Here is a 22,240-nt window from a genome sequence, read left to right as displayed (position 1 = left end):
AATAATATAAAAATTTAAAGTTAAAGAAATAAAAAATAATGGTTTAATGGCCTCTAAATTTCTTCCTTTTTTATTGTTGAACAGTAGCAGATTTAATTGCAGTTATTCAGAATTACAGTAGTTAGAATTAAGGTCAAAGTCTTTTGTAATCTTTATAGGTACTGTTGTGAAGCAGAGAATAAGGAGAAAAAGTAGAGAAAAAGGCTGAATCCATTGCAGTCACCAATGTCAGTCTATCAATAGCTCATTATATAATTATGAGTTTTATGTCCTGGAACAATGAACATCTGGGAATATTTTTATACTGATTCCACTAATTATGGCTATCAATCTCCTCCAGTTAGGCATCACTGATTCTCAGAAGTCATCAAGGAATTTAAGGTAACTAATTACAAGCTCTGTCTTCATAATTAAACAATATAAACTAGTTTGTACTCAAATATCTATACCCTGCAATATTACATAGTTATTAGGGAGCGGGTAAACAATGAACAAAGTGGATAAGGGAGAGAAGGCTGGAAAACAGCAGGTGACCGTCTGTCACACTTTTGCATGACCGCTCATAGAAATCCTCTTCTGTAATGTTCATTTTCTTTGCCCCTTTCTCAAAGAACTGACTTCCTGGATTTCATCAAGAAAATAAAATGAAGTTGTTTGCAAGACGTCTCTCTGTTGCCAGCCTAAACGTGGACCTGCCCTCATCGCCAACCTTCCCAACAGATTCTCTCCTCCTTCCCTGCCACAGGCAAGAATGTCAGCCCCTGGCTGCAGACCTCTATCTCACTCTGGCTTTCCCTTCTTGAGCATCTTATTAGTTACCAAGTTCTGATTTTTTTCTTCCTTTACTTTCATCCAAACAAACCACAAACTTCTCCCAGATAGCCAATCAATCAAACTCCCGTTTCTATTTTAGCTGGGAAGAAGTGGTATAGAATAGAAGTGTTTGTCCTACCTTCATAAAACATGTGATCCCAATGGCATGGAATGACATCTACACAAGCTACATAAAATACGTGTCTCACAATCCATATTTGGAGCCTGCTTCGACTTTGCTTTGTCCAAATGTTTTCCTTACCCTTTAATGCATTGTGTGGACCAGGCATTTCCTGTTTTGAGATGCTACGAGCAAGAAGGCAACACAGACCTGCACCATGCCACTCTTGTTCCCTTCTGATTAATGAACTATAAAACAAAATTCCTTAAAAAAAAGCTAATCATTCCCATTCCCAACTCTCTTAGTAACTCGGCCCAGTCTTATTTATTTCTTAATAATTTAAAATTATCATACAGTACACTGAAGCTTTACTGTGCATGAAGTGCTGTTCTGGGTGCTTGGCAGCATCTCATTTAATCCATGAAATATTCTAGTCTGAAAGAACAGACAACGGACAATGGCCAGACCACAGATGACCACAGAACTCTGAGTTCTGCAGCAAACAGCCTGGGAAACTAAACCACCACCTTTGCACCATTGGCACAGCATATTCGGGATCTGTCAATAACTGAAGCTCCCCTAATTTGTGCTGCCATTTCCAACTCAGAACCAACCTGAAAAAGCCAAATATGTTTCCCAAATCCATCACAAAGAATGCCTGGCTTTTTGTCAGCCTGTGCCAGCTTCCTCATGCTAACAGCCTCCTACCAGGGCCCACCCAAAGCCTTCCCTTCTTCTACCACAGAGCCTTCCCACCCCGCCTGCTATTAAGTCTCTGCCAATGCAAGGGATGGTGGCTGATCTCCCTTACTAAAGCAACTCTGAATGAACAGCCTCTGCTTGTTCTCATTTGGGGGTGTCTTATTTGTTCCCACAAGTCCTATGGTCCTGCAGGATCGTGCATATCTTTTTCAGATGCAGAGACTGATGTGCAGTGAACAGAAACCTGCAGAAGGTCATTATTGCCCAACAGGATCTCTCTGCCACTCCAGTCTCAGAGCCCCCCACTTTCTCCCACCTCCTTGTGCTCATTGTCATTTGCTCTCACTATTAAATAATGCCATAAGCCTCCTCATTGGACCTGCAGTCACGGAAATCAGGGGCTAATGTTTACATTTCTCTTGGTGACTTTAATTTAAATGATTAGAGTGTTTCCTTTTGTCATAGGAAAAGGAATGCGAAACCTGGCCACACACTGAGGACAACTGATCATTTGTCTGTTCTTAACAAGAAGATACATTTTCTCCTATGCCAAAACAGACAGAGGAAGAGTGATGAGCACTGGGAACCATCAGAAATTCAGCCCAGTCTTTGGGGGAACTGACCTGGCTGATCTGGCTGATGAAGTCTGAGACAAGTATCCCAAGAGGGGGATGAACTTCCCTGGACATTGCTCATTAAACACCATTTTCTCCATTCAATTCCCATAGGTCCTGACTGAGTAGGACCAGTTTAAGAGCTCTATCTCAACAAAATGTTTAAGATACTAAAAATCTTGTTATTTTACAATATTTAACGTATTTGCTATATGAAAGCCGGTCTTACCCCTCGCCAGAAGGAGATAAAACTACATATATAACTCAAATGGATAGCAGGTAGATATAGAAAGAACCATGAAATTTTGAACAATAATACTTAGGTATTCACCAAAAGCTCAAGGTTACTTGACAACCTGGGGACTTTTAAAATGCATAGACTGCAAATCTACTTAATATTTGAGACTGTCACATGCATGGCTGAGTTCATTAATGCCCCTCATCATGGATAAAATCCTTACATTTTATTGTTGCTTAAATCCTAGAGGTCACAGTTAAGCAAATTCACTATGTTCAGGCAGCATGCTGTGGCTCCAAGTTCAGGTTATTGCAGCTCTAATTCTATCCTCTTGCCCTTACTAGACTTCAGTTTAGAAACTCTCGGCATTTCTATGGCATTGGTCTTTATGTCTACCAAAAACACTTTATTAACTTAAGAACTGGTGGAAAATGCACAATATTTACATTAAAAAATCTCTCATAAGGTGGTGCCTTAAGACTAATTTATTTTTTAATGAAAATGCTATTACTTGCCATGACTCATTACAGTGCCATTTTAGGTAGGATGATATAATAATTGTTTGGGCATTAAAAGTAAGCAAAGCACTATGCATGTATAATGTCTGTGTTATGTAAGTAGGAAGGATGGTAAATCGGATGAGGGTAGAAGTGCTCCATGGAGGAGTAGGTGAGTCTTGAGGGCTGCTATGGTTTGGATATGGTTTGTTGGTCCCCACCAAAACTCATGTTGAAATTTCATCCCCAATGTGGTGGTGTGGAAAGACGGGGCCCACAGGAGGTGTTTGGGCCATTGGGCTGGGTACAGTTCTCATGGTAGTGAATGAGTTCTTGCTGTGGTGAGGCTGGACTGGTTCTTGAGAGAGTGGATTGTTGTAAAGCAGGACAGCCCTTGGATTTGGTGCCTCTTTGTACCTGTCCACTTCCGCTTTGACCTTCCCTGCCATGTTATGACAAGACACAAAAGCTTCTGCCAAAAGCCAGGACCATACCCTTGAACTTCTCAGCCTGCGGAAGCTCAACAAGCCTCTTTTCTTTATAAATTACCCAGCCTCAGGTGTCGTGTTATAGCAACACTAAACAAACTAAGACAAAAAAGCAAATACCACAGTCTTTGGGTAGCTCAGCAGCAGGACAAGCAGTCGGACCATGGAACGGCACATGGATTGTCACTTCCAGTCACTACTCTGTCCTTGATCCTATACAATACATAAGTGAAGGCTGTGTCCTCCTGGAATGCTTATGTCTCTTTCTCCAGAGCATCATGACCGCCATGTTGTAGGCAAGCTCAGGCAGCCTATGGAAGGATCCACTAGATAAGAAGCTGAGGTCTCACACCAACAACCACATGGGCGAGCCTGGGAGGAGATCCTCCTTGAGCTGAACCTTTAGAAGGGAGCTTGACTGTAACCGCTTCAGAATCCATGAGCTAGAACCACCTAGCTAGGCTACTCATGAATTCCTGAACCCCAGACATTGAAAGATCCCATTTGTTGTTTTGAGCTAAGTTTGGGTGCAATGTATTATACAACAATAGATAACAAATATGCCAGATAAGAAAGTTTGGGAAATGTGATTAGGATTATACTTGGGAAAATGTTTCAGTCATTCAAATGTGTATTATACTGATACTATGAACGAGGCACTGCACCCGGCACTGAGATACAGCAGTTGACTAGGCAGATAATCCTGTTACCTGTCTTATGTTCAGGTGACTGTACTTCTTTATCTCCCATGCAACACAGCATAAGACTAACCATTTCTTGCCAGTGGACTGAGAACGGCTCATGAAACTTCTGTGCCTTGAGCCATCAGCTTCCTCTTCTATGCTCCCTTTGTTCTTGCTATCAACTGAAGATAGACTCAGCCTAGTTTCAACCATGCAGAACATGCTAATGTCTTGGTAGTGATGGATCAAAACATGTTAGAAAACTGGATTTCTGATTTATAAGAGCAGAGTCACTCCGCTGACCTGATGGCTCAAAGCAGGGCCATTACCTGAAATAATAAAAATAAACTTCTAAGTTTTTTAAGCCCGACTGTTCAGTTTCTTTGCTGTAGCCTGAACCTTAGTGACAAAATTTATAATCCAAAAGAAAAATGTATTAGACACATGATTGAAATAAACTGTATACAGTTACTCCAAAAAATGTAGCATCTTTCATGTATCAGATAGAATCCCAAGACAATTCTACTTTGGGCTTAGAGGACACATTTCTCTATCATTTTTACTCCTTGTATTTTTTTTATCATTGTAGAATAAGAGTCAATAAACTATGGCCAAATCTAGCCCACCACCTATTTTGGTAAATAAAGTTTTATTGGAACACAGCCACACTCATTTGTTCACGTGTAGTCGATGGTTGCTTTTGCACAAGTGCAGGGGTGAGTGGCAGCAATAGACCAAATATTTACTCTATGACCTTTTATACGACAGAATCTTTCAATGCCTGTTGTAGGGTATATGTTTCAATGGTAAAATATTTTAGTGAAAACACTTTTCTATTAGCTCATTATTAAAACTCATAATGTCTACTTGTCCTGATTCTATTTTGAATCTCTGAGCAGCCAGGGATTTTTTCTGTTACTTTCTTGAAGGAAAAAAAATAAAACAAGCAATGTGTTTTTGAAGCACTCTTCTTTCTGAATGAGAGCAAAGCACGCCCCCACCAGGGTTCTGCTCCCTTCAGAGGTGGCTAGGATGGTGCGCTGTGGGCTGTAGCCACACTAATTAGTCTCTAACTCTTGTCTTGGGGTAGATGATTCAGCCCTGACTTAGCAGCCAGACTTTCAAAAAATACGAAAACACTCTTTGGAACAGTTTAGAGTAGGTGCAGTCATAGACACCTCTTTGCAGAGGTCTTTGAAAACACCACTGTACTATACTGTTACAGACATACCATGGATCTAAGATCAGTGACAACATAAAGCCCACTCGGGTATCTCACAGAGCCCACACTGTGTGTCACTTAGCAATATGACACAACCCCGCCTGGGGGTTCCAACCCTGGCCCAGTGATGACTGAGTCTTTGTGACAGTGGAACCTAAACACTCTGGGTGCCCAAGAGACAAGGCCACCTCAGCACAAATGCAACTGCCATGAACCTTAAAGCTCACCCTTGTGAGAATACCTAAAACTCCTTTTGTGAAGGAAACAACTGGTAACCCACAGGGAATGAATACAGTATAAGAAAGAGGGAAGAAATCCACCAGTCTCTGAGGACAGTCTAGATGGAAACCCTGCCCAGGGCATCTGACACCTGACTGTATCTGGCCCGTGCCAGCAGCTGCTCCCCACTTCCCTCTTGTGAGAGTGCCACTGAACAAACTGCCTGTGCACAGGCGGGGCCTGAGACTCCCCTCAAGGAGAGTCAGAGGGAAGGCGAATAGTGGCCTCTGGGGAAACTGGTTAACTAGAACCACCCAGGGCCCCAGAATGCACAAGCTCCCAGGGGATACTTATGCAATTAAGACACCCCAGTTTAAGTTAGATGTGAACCTCAACAGTAGTTAGTATGATGGAAAAGACAGGTTTTAACAGCAAAGCTTCCTCCAGACCTCCCCGTCACCTGCCTACACGTCCCTGACCGCTCTTCTCTCTCCTGATCTAAGGTGCATTGGCTCTTGGCGCAGGCAGTCCCTCTGGCGCTGTGCCAGCCACCACACACCCGCTCCCACACGGTTCCCAGGGGAGGCTGTAAGAGTAGGTACTTACAGATAGCTTATTTTCCTGCCATGTTTGTGACTGACTGACTCTAGGTTGCACACCCAGCAGCCATCCTCTTCTGTACCGCTCACCCCAGCTTCTCGGGAGATCTCCTAAAGGGCGTAGCCTGGGGGCTCCGGGGCGTGGCCTGTTGCTCTGAGGGCATGGCCTGAGCTCCGAGGGCGTGGTCTAGGCCTCATTCATCTGCAGCACCTGGCATACCAGCTTGCGCAGCTCCCTGCTTAGGACCCATGGAAAGCAGTGAGCACGAGGAGGCCAGAGTGCAGGCGGCAGCGAGAGGCACCCGCGGAGGCAGTTCTGGCGGAAGAGCCACACACACCTCAAAGGTCTGTCACGGGGCTGGAGAATGGGTCAGGATGTCGGGACAAGCCCTTTCAGCGCGCAGGGCAAGTGGAGGGAGCACTCACTTTTGGAAGACCCTTTCTCCCTTGTCCTCTCGGGTACTCCTTGTTGTCCGCAGGACCTCCTGGCATGGGAGGACAGAGGGACAGAGAGCTAAACTCCTGTAGGGTTAGCGCTTCACCTTTCTGCTCAGGCTTCCATATCTCAGTCTTTAAAGTTATTGTAAAATCACAACAAATAACAATCCTCACCACCCAGGACCTTGAATTCATCCATTGAATTTCCTCTACTGTTTCTTCCTGGCCACCCATCCCCCCAAAGAATGGCCTGAGTTAATCCATTCCCCTTATAATGTTTGGTCCTGGATAGTGAATCATGGTGCATCACCTTTTTAAAAATTACATTTTAATTTATGATTGACATGAAATAATGTTACACATTTATGAGGTAAGGGTGATCTTTCAGTGCATGTATAAGCTGTATAATGATCAAATCAGGATCGTGACCATATCTATCACTTCAGCCATTTCTTTTTGGTGATAACTCTTAGAGTTACATCTCTAACACTCTTGAAATATGCACTCCATTGTTATTTGCTGTAGTCACCCCACTGGGTCACAGAACACCAGAACTTACTCCTTCTAACTGTAACTTTGTACCCGTGGAACAACCTCTCCAATTTCTCCCTGCCCTCCCTAGCCTCTGATAACCACGATTCTTCTCTCAACTTCTGTGAAGTCAACTTGTATAGACTCCACGTATGAGTGACATCAGGCAGTATTAATATTTCTGTGCAGGGCTTACTTCACTTACTATCTTTCAGTAGAACTTTTCCTCTCCATCTGTCTGGCTACGATTTCTGAGTTGAACAAACGGGGCCGCATGACCAGCTGTTGAGGGACTCTACTAAACAAACTGGCATGGTCAAGCTCCACACCGACACCAACGTTCGTATTTTAAAGACATAAGGCACACACACAAAAATCAATTATCAGACATCTACACACCTCCTCTTCATGGCTTTTTTCTCCTGCAACAGAGACATTTCTAGATCCTAAGCCCAAACACAGATCATTCATAATATTAACGGAGAAAAACTTGATTCATTTTTCTAAGAGTTGTATTATTATTGTCGCCATTTTTATATTACTCTACACCTGCTATTTTGGATTCTATCTAGAACACTCATTATCTATTCCTGACTTCCCTTTTGCAATGGACTTGAATTTCTTTGAATTTTGGGTAGAAAGGGAATCACTTCTCTATAAGAGGACATAGCAGAAGTATTCAAATTTCAATGTTTCAATAATATAGCTAATATTAGTGAATATTATAGTTAATATTAGTAAAATATTTTCCAAGATTCTTAAAACTTAATACAGGCATATATATTTGTAACACACATGTAGATAGACAGATATGGATATATATATGAAAATTAACAATGAAAGATCATTCGGCTGCCCATCACCACTCCCGCTGACCCAGTGATGCCTTTTGATACATGATCCTCAGGCTGATTTCAAGCTGATTTAAATTTTAGCCCATAAATGTACTCGTGTCGCCTATTAATGTCAGGACTACACAGGGCCTGAGACACAAAAGATGAAATATAAATGCTGTGGCTTGCTTTCAAGGGCTTTAGAGTCTTGTAGTCACATAGATTTGTGAAAATTCATTTAAAATATGAAGCTTGCTGGGAGGAAGATATGTAGAAAATGCAGTGGAAACACAAGAGCGAGAACACAGTGTGGGGAAGTGATGGTTAGAGGATACAACTTTGAGCTGATGCTTGAAATTAGGATAGGAACTTTCTGGGAAGATCTGGAATTAGGGGCCATGCTAGGAAAAGAACAGCACACACAGAAAACACAGGGTTATAAGAAAAACACATCACTTGGAATTAGTGAATCGGGATGGTGGGCAGGTCCAGGGGGCCTAAGGGAGATACAGGATAAAGTAGGCCAATAGAAACTTTTTAAAAAGTATTGGTTATAAATTAAAGTTGTGTAGATACTACACTGAAATCACAGATACCATCGAGGAGTTCTGGGTGAGGCCAACTGCCCTGGCAGGAGGATGACAGATTGGTTAGGGGGCAGTGGAGAGGCGATGCAGTAGTCCAGCTGAGAGGCATGCCTGCTGGACACTGGCAGAAGTGAAGGATGTGATTTATGCTTCTGGCCAAGATGAAGGATGAGGGTTTAGATATACCCTCCTGCCTGAAATAACTACAAAAAATGAACAAGATAAATGAAACAAGGGATTTGCAAGACAGAGCCTGGGCAACAGTGTACGAGGTTCAGTGATCCCCAAGAAATGAAAATCAAAAGAGGTGACCCCTATGATTGTCCCAGCTAACTGGCTTAGAAGAGTTTCTGGGTCTTAGTGCGAGAAAGGAACACCCAGGGGGAAGCCAAGAGGACTCCTTGAGGTGAAGAAATGAAGCTGAGAGTCTGGGAAGACTAAGTTGGGTAGAGTTTGCAAGACAGAGTATTAGAAGACAGAACCACACAGAGATAAAATATTTGAAATGAATTTGAAAAACACAACATAATAAAATATGCAGAATGTATCTAAACCAGAACTGGTAGAAAATATATTGCACTAAAGACAATATTAAAGACAGATCTTAAATCAATCACCTCAGCTTTCACCTTAAGAAACTGGAAAAAGAAAACCAAATTGATACCACATCTGCCTCCAAAAAATAGAAGAAAGGAAATATAAAAATCAGGGTAAAAATTAATGAAATTTAAAAAATTGAGAAAATCAATTGAACTAAAAGCTGGTTATTTGAGATTAATAAAATTGACAAATCTATATCCAGACTGAGCAGGAAAAAGAGAAGACAAATTAGTTGTATCAAAAACCAGAAGAAGTGACATTACCATAGATTCTACTTATATTAAGAGGATATTTTAAAGAAATTTATGACAATAAATTGGTATCTGAAGTGACATGGACATATTCCTTAAAAGACACAAATGGCCAAATTGCACTGAAGAAATAGATAATCTGAGTATCTTTATATCTATGTTAAAATTGAAATTTCAGTAAAAATTCTTCCCATAAAAAAACTCCATGTCAAGATGACTTCACTAGCGAATGTACTAACCATATCAGTAAAAATAAAACCTACTCTCTACACACCTCCCAGAAAACTGCAAAGGAGGGACTACATCCCAACTCATTATAAATGAGGCCAGGATTACCCTGATATCAAAACCAGAAAAAGACACTGCAAGAAAAGAAAACTACAGAGAAATATCCCTCATTAGGGATAGAAGCAATTTTTTAAAAAATAGTATCGAATCCAACAATACATAAAAAGGAAGATGCATCATGATCAAGTGAGGTTTAATGCAGGAATGTAAGGTTGGCCTAGGATCTGCTCATCAGTTAATGTAATTCACTGCAATAATTTAAGTAACCATATTAATAAACTAAAAAAGGAAAGCATATAATCATATCAATAGATGCAGAAAAAGAATTTGTTAAAATTCATCTATTTTTGTGTTTTAAAAAAAGTCTCAGTAAACTAGAAATAGAAGAGAACTTCCTTAATCAGATAAATGGCATCTATAAATTCCTTGAGCTCAGCTTGGGCAATATAGTGAGAGCCCCTCTTTACAAAAAATTCTTAAGATTAGTTGGACTTGGTGGCCTCTGTAGTCTCAGCTGCTTGGGAGGCTGATGTGGGAGGATTGCTTGAGCCTGGGAGGTTGAGACTGCAGTGAACTGTGATTGTGCCACTACACTCCAGCCTGGGCAAGAGAGCAAGACACAGTCTCAAAGAAAAAAAAAATCCTCGAGCTAACATGATACTCTAAAGGTAAAAGACAGCCAGGCGCAGTGGCTCACGCCTGTAATCCCAACACTTTGGGAGGCTGAGGTGGGCAGATCATCTGAGGTTGGCAGTTCGTGACCAGCCTGGCCAACATGGTGAAACCCTGTCACTACTAAAAATACAAAAATTAGCCAGGCATGGTGGGGCATGCCTGTAATCTCAGCTACTTGGGAGGCTGAGGCAAGAGAATTGCTTGAACCCAGGAGGAGGAGGTTGCAGTGGGCCAAGATCACGCCATTGCACTCCAGCCTGGGCGACAAGAGCAAAACTGTCTCAAAAAAAAAAAAAAAAAAAAAAAAGAAAAGAAAAGACTAGATGTTTTCCCCCTAAGATCAGGAACAATATAAGGATATCTGCTCTCCATCTGTTAAACTTTTATATTGAAGGTTCTAGCCAATGTAATAACACATGAAAAAATAAAGAAATAGAAGACATATAGATTGGGCAGGAAGAAGTACAAGTGTAGTTAATCATAGATGATATAATTACTTATGCAAACTATAAAGAAAGGCATTAGCAAAGTTTCAGGATACAATACAAATATACAAAAATAAATTGTATGTCTATATACTAGCCACAAACAATTAGAAGTTCAAATAAAAAAATACCATTTATAATACCATCAAAAATGTAAAATACATGAGCATAAATCTGGCAGAAGATGTAAAACATATGTACATTGAAACCACATAGCATTACTGGGATAAATTTTAAAAGACTGGAATAAATGGAGAAATAGACTGTGTTTGTATGTCAGAAGACTCAATATTGAGAGCTAATTCTCCCAAATAATAGCTTTGATGCATTCCTAATCAAAATCCCAGCAGGACATATTTTAGAAATTGACAGGCTATTTCTAAAATTTTTGTAGGAATGCAAAGCACCTAAAACAGTCAAAGTAACTTTGAAAGAGAAGAACAAATGTACAGGATCAAAATCTGATTTCAAGGTTTATTAGAAAGCTACAGTAATCCAGACAGTGTGATAAAGACAAACAGACTGATCGATGGAACAGAACAAAGTCCATAAAACCAATTTTTTGACAAAGGTAAAAACCAATGCAGAAGATAATCTTCAGCATAAAGTACTGAAAGATGGGATATCCATAAGCAGAAAAAAAAAAAGAATTCCAATCCATACTTCACATTGCATACAAATATTATCTCAAAATGAAAGATTGATGTAAATGTAAAATTGAAAACTAAAACTTCAAGAAAAAAAATCAGGTTCAGGTGTGATGGCTCACACCTGTAATCCCAGCACTTTGGGAGGCTGAGGTGGGCAGATCACCTGAGGTCGGCAGTTTGAGACCAGCCTGACCAACATGGAGAAAACCCATCTCTTCTAAAAATATAAAATTAGCCGGGCATGGTGGCACATGCCTATAATCCTAGTTACTTGAGAGGCTGAGGCAGGAGAATTGCTTGAACCCGGGAGGTGGATGTTGTGGTGAGCCGAGATCGTGCCATTGCACTCCAGCCTGGGCAACAACAGCGAAGGTCAGTCTCAAAAAAAAAAAAAAAAACAAAAAACAAAAAACAAAAAACAAAAAAACCAGGAGAAAATCTTCTTGACCTTGTATTTGGTGATGAGTTTTTAGATAAAACACCAAAAGCATGATCCATGAAAATAAAACAATTGGTAAACTGGACTTCATCAAAATTGAAAACTTCTGCTTTTCAAAAGACACGGCTAAGAGAATGAAAAGGCAAGCTGCAGACTGAGAGAAAGTATTTGCAATGTCCATACTTGACAAAGGACTGGTAGCTGCAATGGAAGTGCTCCTTCAAATCGTGTTTCCTAGTTGGGACCAGCATGGTCCTTGAAGACCTGTGTGTCTGTTCATGTAACTCCCTGCCTAATGCTTTCAGTGCTTCCCTTTGCTCTGATGTGAAGCCCAGGGAATCTGGGTCGTCTTCCACCTGTCTCTATTGCTATGTCTCAGGTGCCCGCCTTTTGCTGTCTGTTAGAAATAAGGCTTGGAGTTTTAAGGAAAAAATGAGTATTTAGATAAAGGATTTTTAGTAAAATTATTTTTGTGTAGAAGGGTGTTTTTTGTATGGCTGGTTGTTATGAGAGTATTTAGAACAAAGGAGAGTAGAAGTTTTTATTTTTAATGTGACTTTTGTTTTTGTGCTTTATTTTCAATTGACATTGGCTTTTATACTATAGAAGTGACTGGGGGCAGGCTTAGGGTCAGTAGAGGTAGAGGTAGTAATAGAAATAAGGATAGGGTTGTATTGGTGAGATCGGCAATTAGGGAGAGTGGGTTTTTTGGTAAAATGGAGGAGGGGCTTTAGATTGATGTAAACTTTTTTGTAGAGGTTTAACTTTGGTATGGGGTGGTTTAAAGGATGTAGTTTTAATTATTATAAGGTTGTTAGGCTGTGGGAGTAAAGGAACGGTGTTTTGGTTGTAGATGATTATAATGGTGAGAACTAGGGTTAATTGAAGAAATTAGAGGAATAGGGTAGAGATATTTATTTGAAGAAGTTGCTTGTTTTTGTTTTTTTAAATTTTTATAAGGTATAAAAGTATTAAGAAGAATGGTTTGGGGTGAGTTAGACTCAGTTATATTAATAATGAATTAGTAATAGAGTGAGGAAAGAGGGAGAGACAATATAAAAGGTATAAAAGAATTAAGAATTAAGTCTTTTTGTTTTAATTTGGTAGGGCTTGACTTTGGAATAATGGCTTATAATTTTGAAGGGGATGGTGGTTTTTTGACTTAGGTGTGGTGAGTTTACTTTTTTGTTGTTGTTTGAATGTAGTTTTAGTACTTAGGAGTATTTGTAAGGTTTTTTTTTTAAAGCTGGTTTGAGGGTTTTTTAATAAATTTTTTGACAAGGATGTGATTTTTAGGTTGGTGTTGATGTGTTGGGAGCTTTAGGGGTAGTGTTTGTGTTAGGATACTTTGTTTTAAGAGAAAAGAAAGTAGACTAAGTATATAGGTTTTGAGGAACTGATATTTGGTTTTAAATGTAGGGACATTAGTAGTACAATGTAAATAAGGCAGTTCATATAGTATTTTATAAGGGGATAAACTAACATCTTTTTGAGGGGCAGTTTTGATTTTTAATAAGGCAGTGGGGAAGCATTTAGTTTAGGGTAATTGGGTTTTTAGGACTAATTTGGTTAGTTTGGTTAGGACTAATTTGGTTAGATTTTTAGAGTTTGATATTTTTATTTTTTTATTTTTATTTTATTTTTATATTTTATTTTTTGAAAAGGATGGATGCTAAGGGATATGGTACTTTTATTTTATGTTTAGTATTTGGGCTAATCTCACACTGTCTCAACATTTCTTCAGTTTCTCCAGAGGCGGCTGTCTGTTTCTTCTGGCCTCTAGATCCTCCCTCTGCTGTTACTTCTGATGTGAATCCTGCCCTCTCCTCTGTGCCCTTCCCTTGCCCAGCAGTCTCTCAGTTCAAGGGAGCAGCCCTTCCCATCCCCTACTATGGCATGTCTCCCTGGTATATGTTCTCAAAGCATCCTGTACTTCTCTTTTCCAGCACTTTTCTTTCTTTTTTTTTTTTTTTTTTTGACGGAGTCTTGCTCTTTCGCCCAGGCCAGACTGCAGTGGCACGATCTCGGCTCACTGCAAGCTCCGCCTCCCAGGTTCACGCCATTCTCCTGCCTCAGCCTCCCTAGTAGCTGGGACTACAGGCGTTTTACCACTGCAGTTTATTAAGCGACAGTCCGTCTGGTGCTTGTCTAAACATGGGACCATGTGCACTGTCTCATGGGACCATGTGCACTGTCTCAGCCTGCAGCATGACCCCACACATAAAAAGAATTCACAAATACGTGTTTAAGAAATCATAACTGAACACCATTAACTACGCAGAGATGAGTCTTAGGCATAGCATTTGGGGTTTATAAATTTAAGTTTAAAAATTTTCCCACAGATAGATGGAAAGAAAACGAATGTTTTAAATATTTTGGGTTCCATCTGCACATCAGACACTCCCATCTGCTCCTAAAATGGCTAATCACAGGTCTCATCTGCTTATTTGAGAAAGTGTTTGACAAGTTCAAATCTCTTAATGTGGGGAAATATCCTAGTATCAGTCGTTTCTGTCATAGAAGGAACAGACAGAGGAAATTAGGACCTGGTGACTTCAGCAGAAAACAGCATTACATATTGCAGGTTAATTTTCTCAGGACTTAACAGTTTACAGATGACTGACCACGGGGGTTGAGATCAATGGATCACTAAACTCTGGAAAACAAGATTCTGGCTGTAACACCACATTTCTGTGCTAAATTTAAATCACCTTTGTTTCTCCATATAAGCTCTAGTGGTAAATTTCTCATTGATTTCTTTCCGAGAAGTTTATGGTCACTGTCACCTTGTCATGACTGCTGATGCAGCACCAGCATTCTGCATTATCTGTGACAGCCCCTGGCGTTGACCTAAGTTGGTTTTGATGGTTCCCTTTCCAAAGTGGAATTTATTTAATATTTATCCTGGGCTACAATGGGAATGAGAGTCCGGTTGATTCAAAACCAGTAGCTCTCACCTGTGCCAAATCAATATAGTAATCAGTGGAGAAAATATGTGTTTCTCTCTTGTAGAACATAGCACTAGGCATAGTGAAGAAAGAAAGAGAAAACATATAAGTTAGTGCACTCTCTGTTATCTCAAAATTATTTGCTAATTTTAAAAAATGTATTTATTTTGTGTGGAAAGTGGCACTAAGCAGAATAAAGAAACAGAGACAAGGCATATAATTACGTGGACTCCATTTTCTCAAAATCATTTGCAAATTTTAAAAAGAACCTTAATTCAATAGATTTCTTCTAAGTCATGTAATTGTCTTCTGATTCTACATATGCTTCCCTATAAAGTTCTCCAATTGTCAAAGACAGTATCTACACCAGGTAAAGACACCGTCTCACTTCAAATGAGTAAGAATGACAAACATGTGACGGAAACCTGTGAGCTTCCTCAATACCCAGATGGGGTGGGTGCGGCAATGAGAAAGGTGACCCAGGTATCATCCTCTGATGCTGTAGAACTGGGTCCTGAGAAGAAACTGTTCACTGAAGAAGGGGAGTGGAGAAAGGAATCACTAAGGCCCTCAGTGGTGATGAGCTCTACACATCCTGTTGCATTCTTGCTTTGGACATAGCACTCTTACCATTAGCAACATGGAGAGGGATCTTGTTTAAAGACATCCAGGATCACTGGGTAGAAGAGTCCACAGACTACCTCCAGCTTAGACCTCAAAACAGCAAACAGACGCAAACACGTGGGAGGGCCCATTAAACGCCGAGGCACTCAGCTCCCCTTGCCTAGTGCATGTGACCTTTCCTTCTCCTTCAGGGATACACGGTCTCCTGCCATCGCCTTAGCAAGGATGCCCAGATGCGGGATGTTTATCATTGCCTTCTGCTCTAATGAAGGAAGTCTGGAAGGGAAAGAATTTGAGAGAGCATGGCTGGCTGGAAGGCATGATGGAATCTTTCCTTGGGGATTCGTTGGAAGAGAGGGAGAAAGAAACCATAAAGAGTAAAGCCATTTAGTGAAGAGGCTTTGGGCATACATCAGATGCAGCCGAAATGGAACCCAAAGGCTTACAGGGAAAATAAGGGAAGAAACAGTATTATTGGCCTAAACTCTCAGATATAAACATAAACAGTGGAGGCATTTTTATTCCAGTAGAAGTGTAACAATGTGTAACAACCCAAACAAACAATAGCATGCTTTGTTTGGGTTGAAATAAACTTTTCAATAATCTTGCAAGGTAAGAAGTTGCTTCCACAAATGGAAATACGCCAGGGAAGGTTTATGTGAAGAAGAAAGGAAAGGGATAGTTTTTACTCATAAGCTCTTTGTTAACAAAAATGTCAGTTTGATGAATATCAAATGTATTTTACATGTTTTAAAAAGATTTTACATATTCGATTACACACCTTCATATTCAATTACATACACATATATTAAATATATATATATATATATGAATACTGTAGTACATAAGGGTGTGTGATGGGGATTAACCCCATCACATCTCACCAACCCAAATCTCTCCATCTCGAGCAGAGACAGTGGCACTGGGGGGATTGGGGAGAGGTTCATTCTTTCCACTCTTTCCAGTCCTGACGGGTAACTTCAGATCTCTAGGGAATACCTTCTCATTAAAACACATCTTGATTTATCAATTTTAGACTCCAATACATCAAACAAGTCCTCCCAACATGGCTATAAGACTATTAGTTATATTGGTTACCTTTGTAACTTTAAATAATCTACCTCCAACCATTTCCTTCTTCTAGAGACACCTTGATTCCTAGTGCCATAGAATAAGGTGACCTTTGCTCCCATCCTTTCCTCCCATTCCTCAGATCCTAATTTCTGTCATTTATAAACATAATTAAAGTTTGCATATTTGTTTTTAATGTTGAAAATCAATAAATAATTATCATGATTGTGACTATGCAATGTATACTTTTTTAAACCCACAAAACAAGTAGAATACTACTGTAGAATACCATTGTGTCCTTGTATTTCCATGCATCCTGTGCGTTTCCCCGTGACTTCCTCTTTCTGTCCTGTGCTGCCCCATGTCATACCTCTCAGTGCACGCCTGCCTCGTCCCAGAACCTCGCTCCTGCTTCTGACCACATCAGCCCATTAGGACAAGTTCTCTAGCCTGCCACCCAGCAAGACCTGGGGCCCCTTATCAGGCCCCTATGTTGGCCTCCCTGTTTCCTGGATCCAGTGTCTTTCTTGATATTTGATTTATCATGCCATTTTGCTGGAAGGAGGCCAACTGTCTGAGTCCTTGAACATACAATTGTCCCTCAGTATATGTGGTGGGTGGGTTCCAGGACCCCACAGACACCAAAATCTACAGATGCTCAAGTCCCTGAGATAAAAATGGCATGGTATTTGAATCTAACCCATGCACACCCTCCAGCATAATTTAAATCATCTCTAGATTAGATTACTTACACTACCTAATACAATGCAAATGTTACACAAATAGTTGTTACACTGTGTTGTTTTACTTGTACTGTTTTATTTATTGTTTTTAAAAATATTTTTTTATTTACGATTGGTTGAATCCTTGGAATGCAGAACTTGTAGATAAAGACCTACTGTTTACAGGTGTCTTTATTTTACCATGCACCATGTTATAGACTGAATTTTGCCCTCTAAAATTCATATGCTGAAGTCCTATGCCCCCATGTGACTGTGTTTAGAGAGAGAGCCTTTAACAAGGTGATTAAGGTTAAATGAGGTGGTAAGAGTGGGCCCTAATCCAACAGGACTGATGTCCTCATCCGAAAAAAGAGATGGCAACTGCCTGAGTAAGAAGAGGCCATGTGAGGACACAGCAAGCAGCATCTGCAAGCCAAGGAGAGAGGCCTCAGGGGAAGCCAGCCCTGCCCACACTTTGATCCTGGACTCCCAGCCTCCAGAACGGAGAAAATACATCTCCATTGTTTAAGCCCCACTGTCTGTGGTACTTAGTTAGAGCAGCCTGGGCAGACTAAGACAACACATGATAGACAGGAGTCCCGAGGATGGAAATTAGGACACAACATTATTTTTCTGGAGAAGTTTCAACACATCTTCCCAGGCCCTTTGTCTTGTAACATCCAGCATCACTGAGGAAGATTCTCAATCTATCTAATTATCTTTCCATTCACAGCTGACTTTGATCCCTGGGGTCGCAAAATTTTACAGACAGGTGTTGCGGTACAAATTTCTGTTTTTCTAGCCATTGAATTTGGCGTTTGATCTTCCCCATATGTGGATTCCCCACTCCACCTGCCTTCCACCTTCCAAGATATTTCACATAATACCTTGTCTCCATTGTAAATGAAGGGCCATTTATTACCTCATTCAATGGAAAGGATGGTGGAAAGAGGGACAAATATGCACCTTCCCTCTCTGTCTGCCCAGTGAAGAGACTTACTGACAAATTAACCCTCAGAAGGCCAAGAGCTCCTCTCAACTTAACTCTTACTACCAACAGAAGGGTGTGGAGGGGCTGGGAACTCAAAGAAACTAGGACCTTGCTGCCCTGGAGTTGGTGAAAGTAAGGAAATAATGATTTCTTTGCATCTCAAGTAGACACATTCTCAAGGCTTTGAGACAACAGGAGAGCCTGTAAAGCTATGTCCTGACTACAATAAGTAGAAACAAGGAGGTTCTGCAGAAAGCCTCCACTCTGCTTACCCTACCAAAGGACATCCCCGAGACAGAGAAGGACGGAGCCCAACAGCACAAAGCTGCACCTCCAAACTGGCAGGGGAGTGAGTGGCAGATGTCAGGAAGCTAAAGCCTCCTGATAGGCTGAGTAGTCACCACATGACCCAGCAATGCCACTACTTCCTTTAACCAAAGGAAGGGAATCAGTACATCAGAGATACCTCAGCCCCATGGTTACTGCAGCACTACTCACAATAATCAAGACAGAATCAACTTAAGCGACCAAACAGACGAATAAAGAAAATGTGGTGTATACATGGAATACTATTCAGCCATAAAAAAGAATAAAACCCTATCATTTTTAGCAACATGGATGAGTCTGGAGTTCATTATGTTAAGCAAAACGTCAGGCTCAGATAAATACCATGTTTTCATGTAAATGTGGAAGCTAAAAGGAAATGTGAGCTCACAGAAGTAGGATGTAAACTGAGTATTAGAGGCTGGGAAGGGGTGTTGAGGAGAGAAGAGGTTGGCTATTGGATACAAAACTAGGGCCAGATAAGAGGAATGAGTTCCAGTGTTCTGCAGCACTGTAGGATGAATACGGTTAACTATAACTTACTGTACATTTTCAAAAAGCTAGAAGAGAGGATTGTGAATGTTCCTACTACAAAGATATGATAAATATTTGAGGTGGTGGATATGCTAATTACCCTGATTTGATCATTGCATACTGTATGCATGTAGGGGAATATCACACTGTGTCCTGTAAATATGTACAGTAATTACATGTCAACTAGAAATAAAAGGGCAAAGGAAGTGCTAAGCAAAAGTGTCTTCTTTTGCTTTGGTCTCAGAGCAAGCCAAAGGAAGCATCAGGCTGGCAGCACATCCCGAGAAGGCCAGGAGGGTGCAGTGTGTGCCCCAGGGCTCACACTCAGCTATGCGGAGGGTGCAGAGCCTCTGGAAAATGGTCCCCCACGCTGCGTGGGTCACTCAGAACCAGGAGTTACAGAGGAGCCATTTCTCAGGCTGCGAACAAGGTGAACCTGGAAACTAGAGAGGGGAGGAGAGACAGAGGTGGATGGTCCAGGCACTTTTTAAAATATCATGCTTTCATTACTATTATTTATGTTGGGCATTAAAATTACCATGATACTGAAATAAGGTAATAAGGTATAGCTTTATATGCCTAATTCTGTTTGCATCCACTAAACATGGGTGCCTGAGGTCACCTCCCCACTTAGGCTGCCCTCAGAAATTGCAATTTTCCCTTACAATGTCCTCGTGAGGCCATGGCCACCCCTCAGCCCATCGTTACCCATTAGCAAGGACAGCAGGGCGTTTCCAAGGAAACTGTGGGGAATCCACAAATCACTTGATTGTTCTTTAAATATAAATAGCATTTTCCCTTTTGAACTGTGAAGTCTTATAACTTTATTAACTAAAATAAGAAAGACCTCAGGCTGGGCACAAGGCTCACGTCTATAATCCCAACACTTTGAGAGGCAGAGGTGGGAGGATCACTGGAGCCCAGGAGTTCAAGACAAGTCTGAGGAACATAGCAGGACCTCATCTCTATAAAAAGTTAAAAAAAAAAAAAATAGCCACGTGTGGTGGTGCATGCAAACAGTCCCAGCTACTTGGGAGACTGAGGCTGGAGCCCTGCAGTGAGCTACGATCATGCCACTGCACCCCAGCCTGGGCAACAGAGCAAAACCATGTGTCTAAAATTTTTTTAAAATTACAAAATCCTCTCAGTTTTCCAGAACTGGAAATGGTAGGTACAGCTTCTTCAATAAATGGTGCTGGGAAAACTAAATATCCCCATGCAAAGAATAAAACTAGATGGACCCTTGTACTGTAAATGAAAATCAACTCAGAAATATCTTACAGACTTCAATGTAAAACCTGAAAGTACAGAACTTCTAGGAGAAAACAGGGAAAAAGCTCCATGACATTGGTCTGGGCAGTGATTTTTTTTGAAAATGATTCCAAAAGCACAGACAATAAAGGCAAACATAGACAAATGAGATTTCACCCAACTAAAGGACATAATCAACAGAGACAACCTACAGAATGTGGGAAAATATTTGCAAATTGTATATCCAATAAGGGATTAAATACCCTAAATATGCAAGGAACCCAATTCAATAGCAAGAAAACAAACTGATTTTAAAAAGGACAAAGGACCTAAAGAGCCATCTCTCAAAAACAAACAAACAAACAAAAAAAAACAAATGGCCAACAGGTTTATTAAAAAATGATCCATACCACTAATCACCCAAGAAATGCAAATTAAAACCACAACAAGGTATCACTTCACAGTTAGAATGATTATGATCAAAACGACAAAAGATAATTCTTGGCAAGGATGTGGAGAAAAGGGAACCCTAGTGCATTGCTGATGGGAATGTAAATTAGTATAGCCATTAGAAAAAAACAGCATGGAGGTTCCTCACAAAATCAAAATTGAACTGCCATATGATCCAGCAATCCCACTGCTGGGTATCTATCCAAAGAAAATGACATCAGTATGTCCAGGAGACGTCTGCAGTCCCGTGCTTTGCAGCAGTATTCACAATATGACATGGACCTAAGGGCCCTTCAAAGTGTAGCAGTAGAATAGCAAAAGAACTAACATAACTCACTCCATTTTTGTTTAAGGGGTCTTCATCCATTCCTGCGCATAGGATAGGATAATCTTAGAGCACTGAGGTAACAGGCAAAACCAGCAATCATGTAGTTTTTAAAACTAACCTGGGGTTAAAGAAGACCTATGTAAACAACCGACCACGTTTTGTTAATGATTTATAGAAGCAAAGACTGTCCTGACCAAGGACAAAGGAGTTCCCACCCTCCTCAGAACCTTGCTGGCACCCCCAAATGTCTGAGGTCATCGGTCACATCTTGATCCCAGCCCCCTTCTCTTCTCCCCGCCCCCCTACCCTTAACATAAGAGCCTAAAATTTGTTTTTTTTTTCTTTTTTTCTTTTTTTCGAGACGGAATCTCACTCTGTAGCCCAGGCTGGAGTGCAGTGGCGCAATCTCGGCTCACTGCAAGCTCTGCCTCCTGGGTTCACGCCATTCTCCTGCCTCAGCCTCCCAAGTAGCTGGGACTACAGGTGCCCTCCACTGCACCCGGCTAATTTTTTGTATTTTTAGTAGAGAAAGGTTTCACCATGTTAGCCAGGATGGTCTCCATCTCCTGACCTCCTGATCTGCCCACCTTGGCCTCCCAAAGTGCTGGGATTACAGGCATGAGCCACCGCACCCGGCCCCTCTGTCCTCTCTTTCTAGGTTACATCTCCTCTGACCCTCTTGCCTCCCTCTTACAAAGACCCTGGTGATTGGATTGGGCCCACATGAAGAATCCAGTATAACCTCCCCATCCCAAAATCCATAACTCAATCACATTTACAAAATCTCTTTTGCCATGTGAAATAACATAGACACAGGTTCTGGGAATTAAGAAGTGAACAACTTTGGTGGAGAGAGGGGGGTCATTATTCTGCCTTCCACACTCACTAACAATGGGCAAAAAGTCACTAAACACATGCTCTTCCTGTTTCTAGGGAGTTTTTGGCATCTTCAAAGCCAATTTGGAAGAAAGGTGCTGTGCATCCCCAGGACCTGCCCACCCTGAAGGCAGCAGACCTGGCTACC

General features: G+C 40.9%; 1 protein-coding gene across 7 annotated transcripts in view; it reads right to left on the bottom strand.

The window, feature by feature from the left end:
* GABRG3 (gamma-aminobutyric acid type A receptor subunit gamma3) overlaps positions 1-22,240 on the bottom strand; it is a 561,917-nt gene that overhangs the window by 256,523 nt on the left and 283,154 nt on the right. The window contains exons 1-2 of one of the 7 annotated variants that reach the window (XM_058427379.1): positions 6,204-6,276; positions 4,460-4,485 (exon numbers count right to left, since the gene is read on the bottom strand). The exons of 3 other annotated variants lie outside the window; for them this stretch is intronic. Coding sequence is in view for 2 of the 4 variants with exons in the window: in XM_058427375.1 (XP_058283358.1) it covers positions 4,184-4,378 (195 nt within the window). In the remaining 2 variants the exon portion in view is untranslated. Of the gene's footprint in view, positions 1-4,183; positions 4,424-4,459; positions 4,486-6,203; positions 6,297-22,240 lie in introns of those variants that run through there. 3 more of the 7 variants (XM_058427377.1, XM_058427375.1, XM_058427376.1) reach the window with 3 other exon arrangements.

This window comes from Hylobates moloch, unplaced genomic scaffold (assembly GCF_009828535.3).
Source record: "Hylobates moloch isolate HMO894 unplaced genomic scaffold, HMol_V3 SCAFFOLD_14, whole genome shotgun sequence".
NCBI classification, from domain to species: Eukaryota; Metazoa; Chordata; class Mammalia; order Primates; family Hylobatidae; genus Hylobates; species Hylobates moloch.
This window is presented reverse-complemented; position numbering and strand designations above follow the sequence as displayed.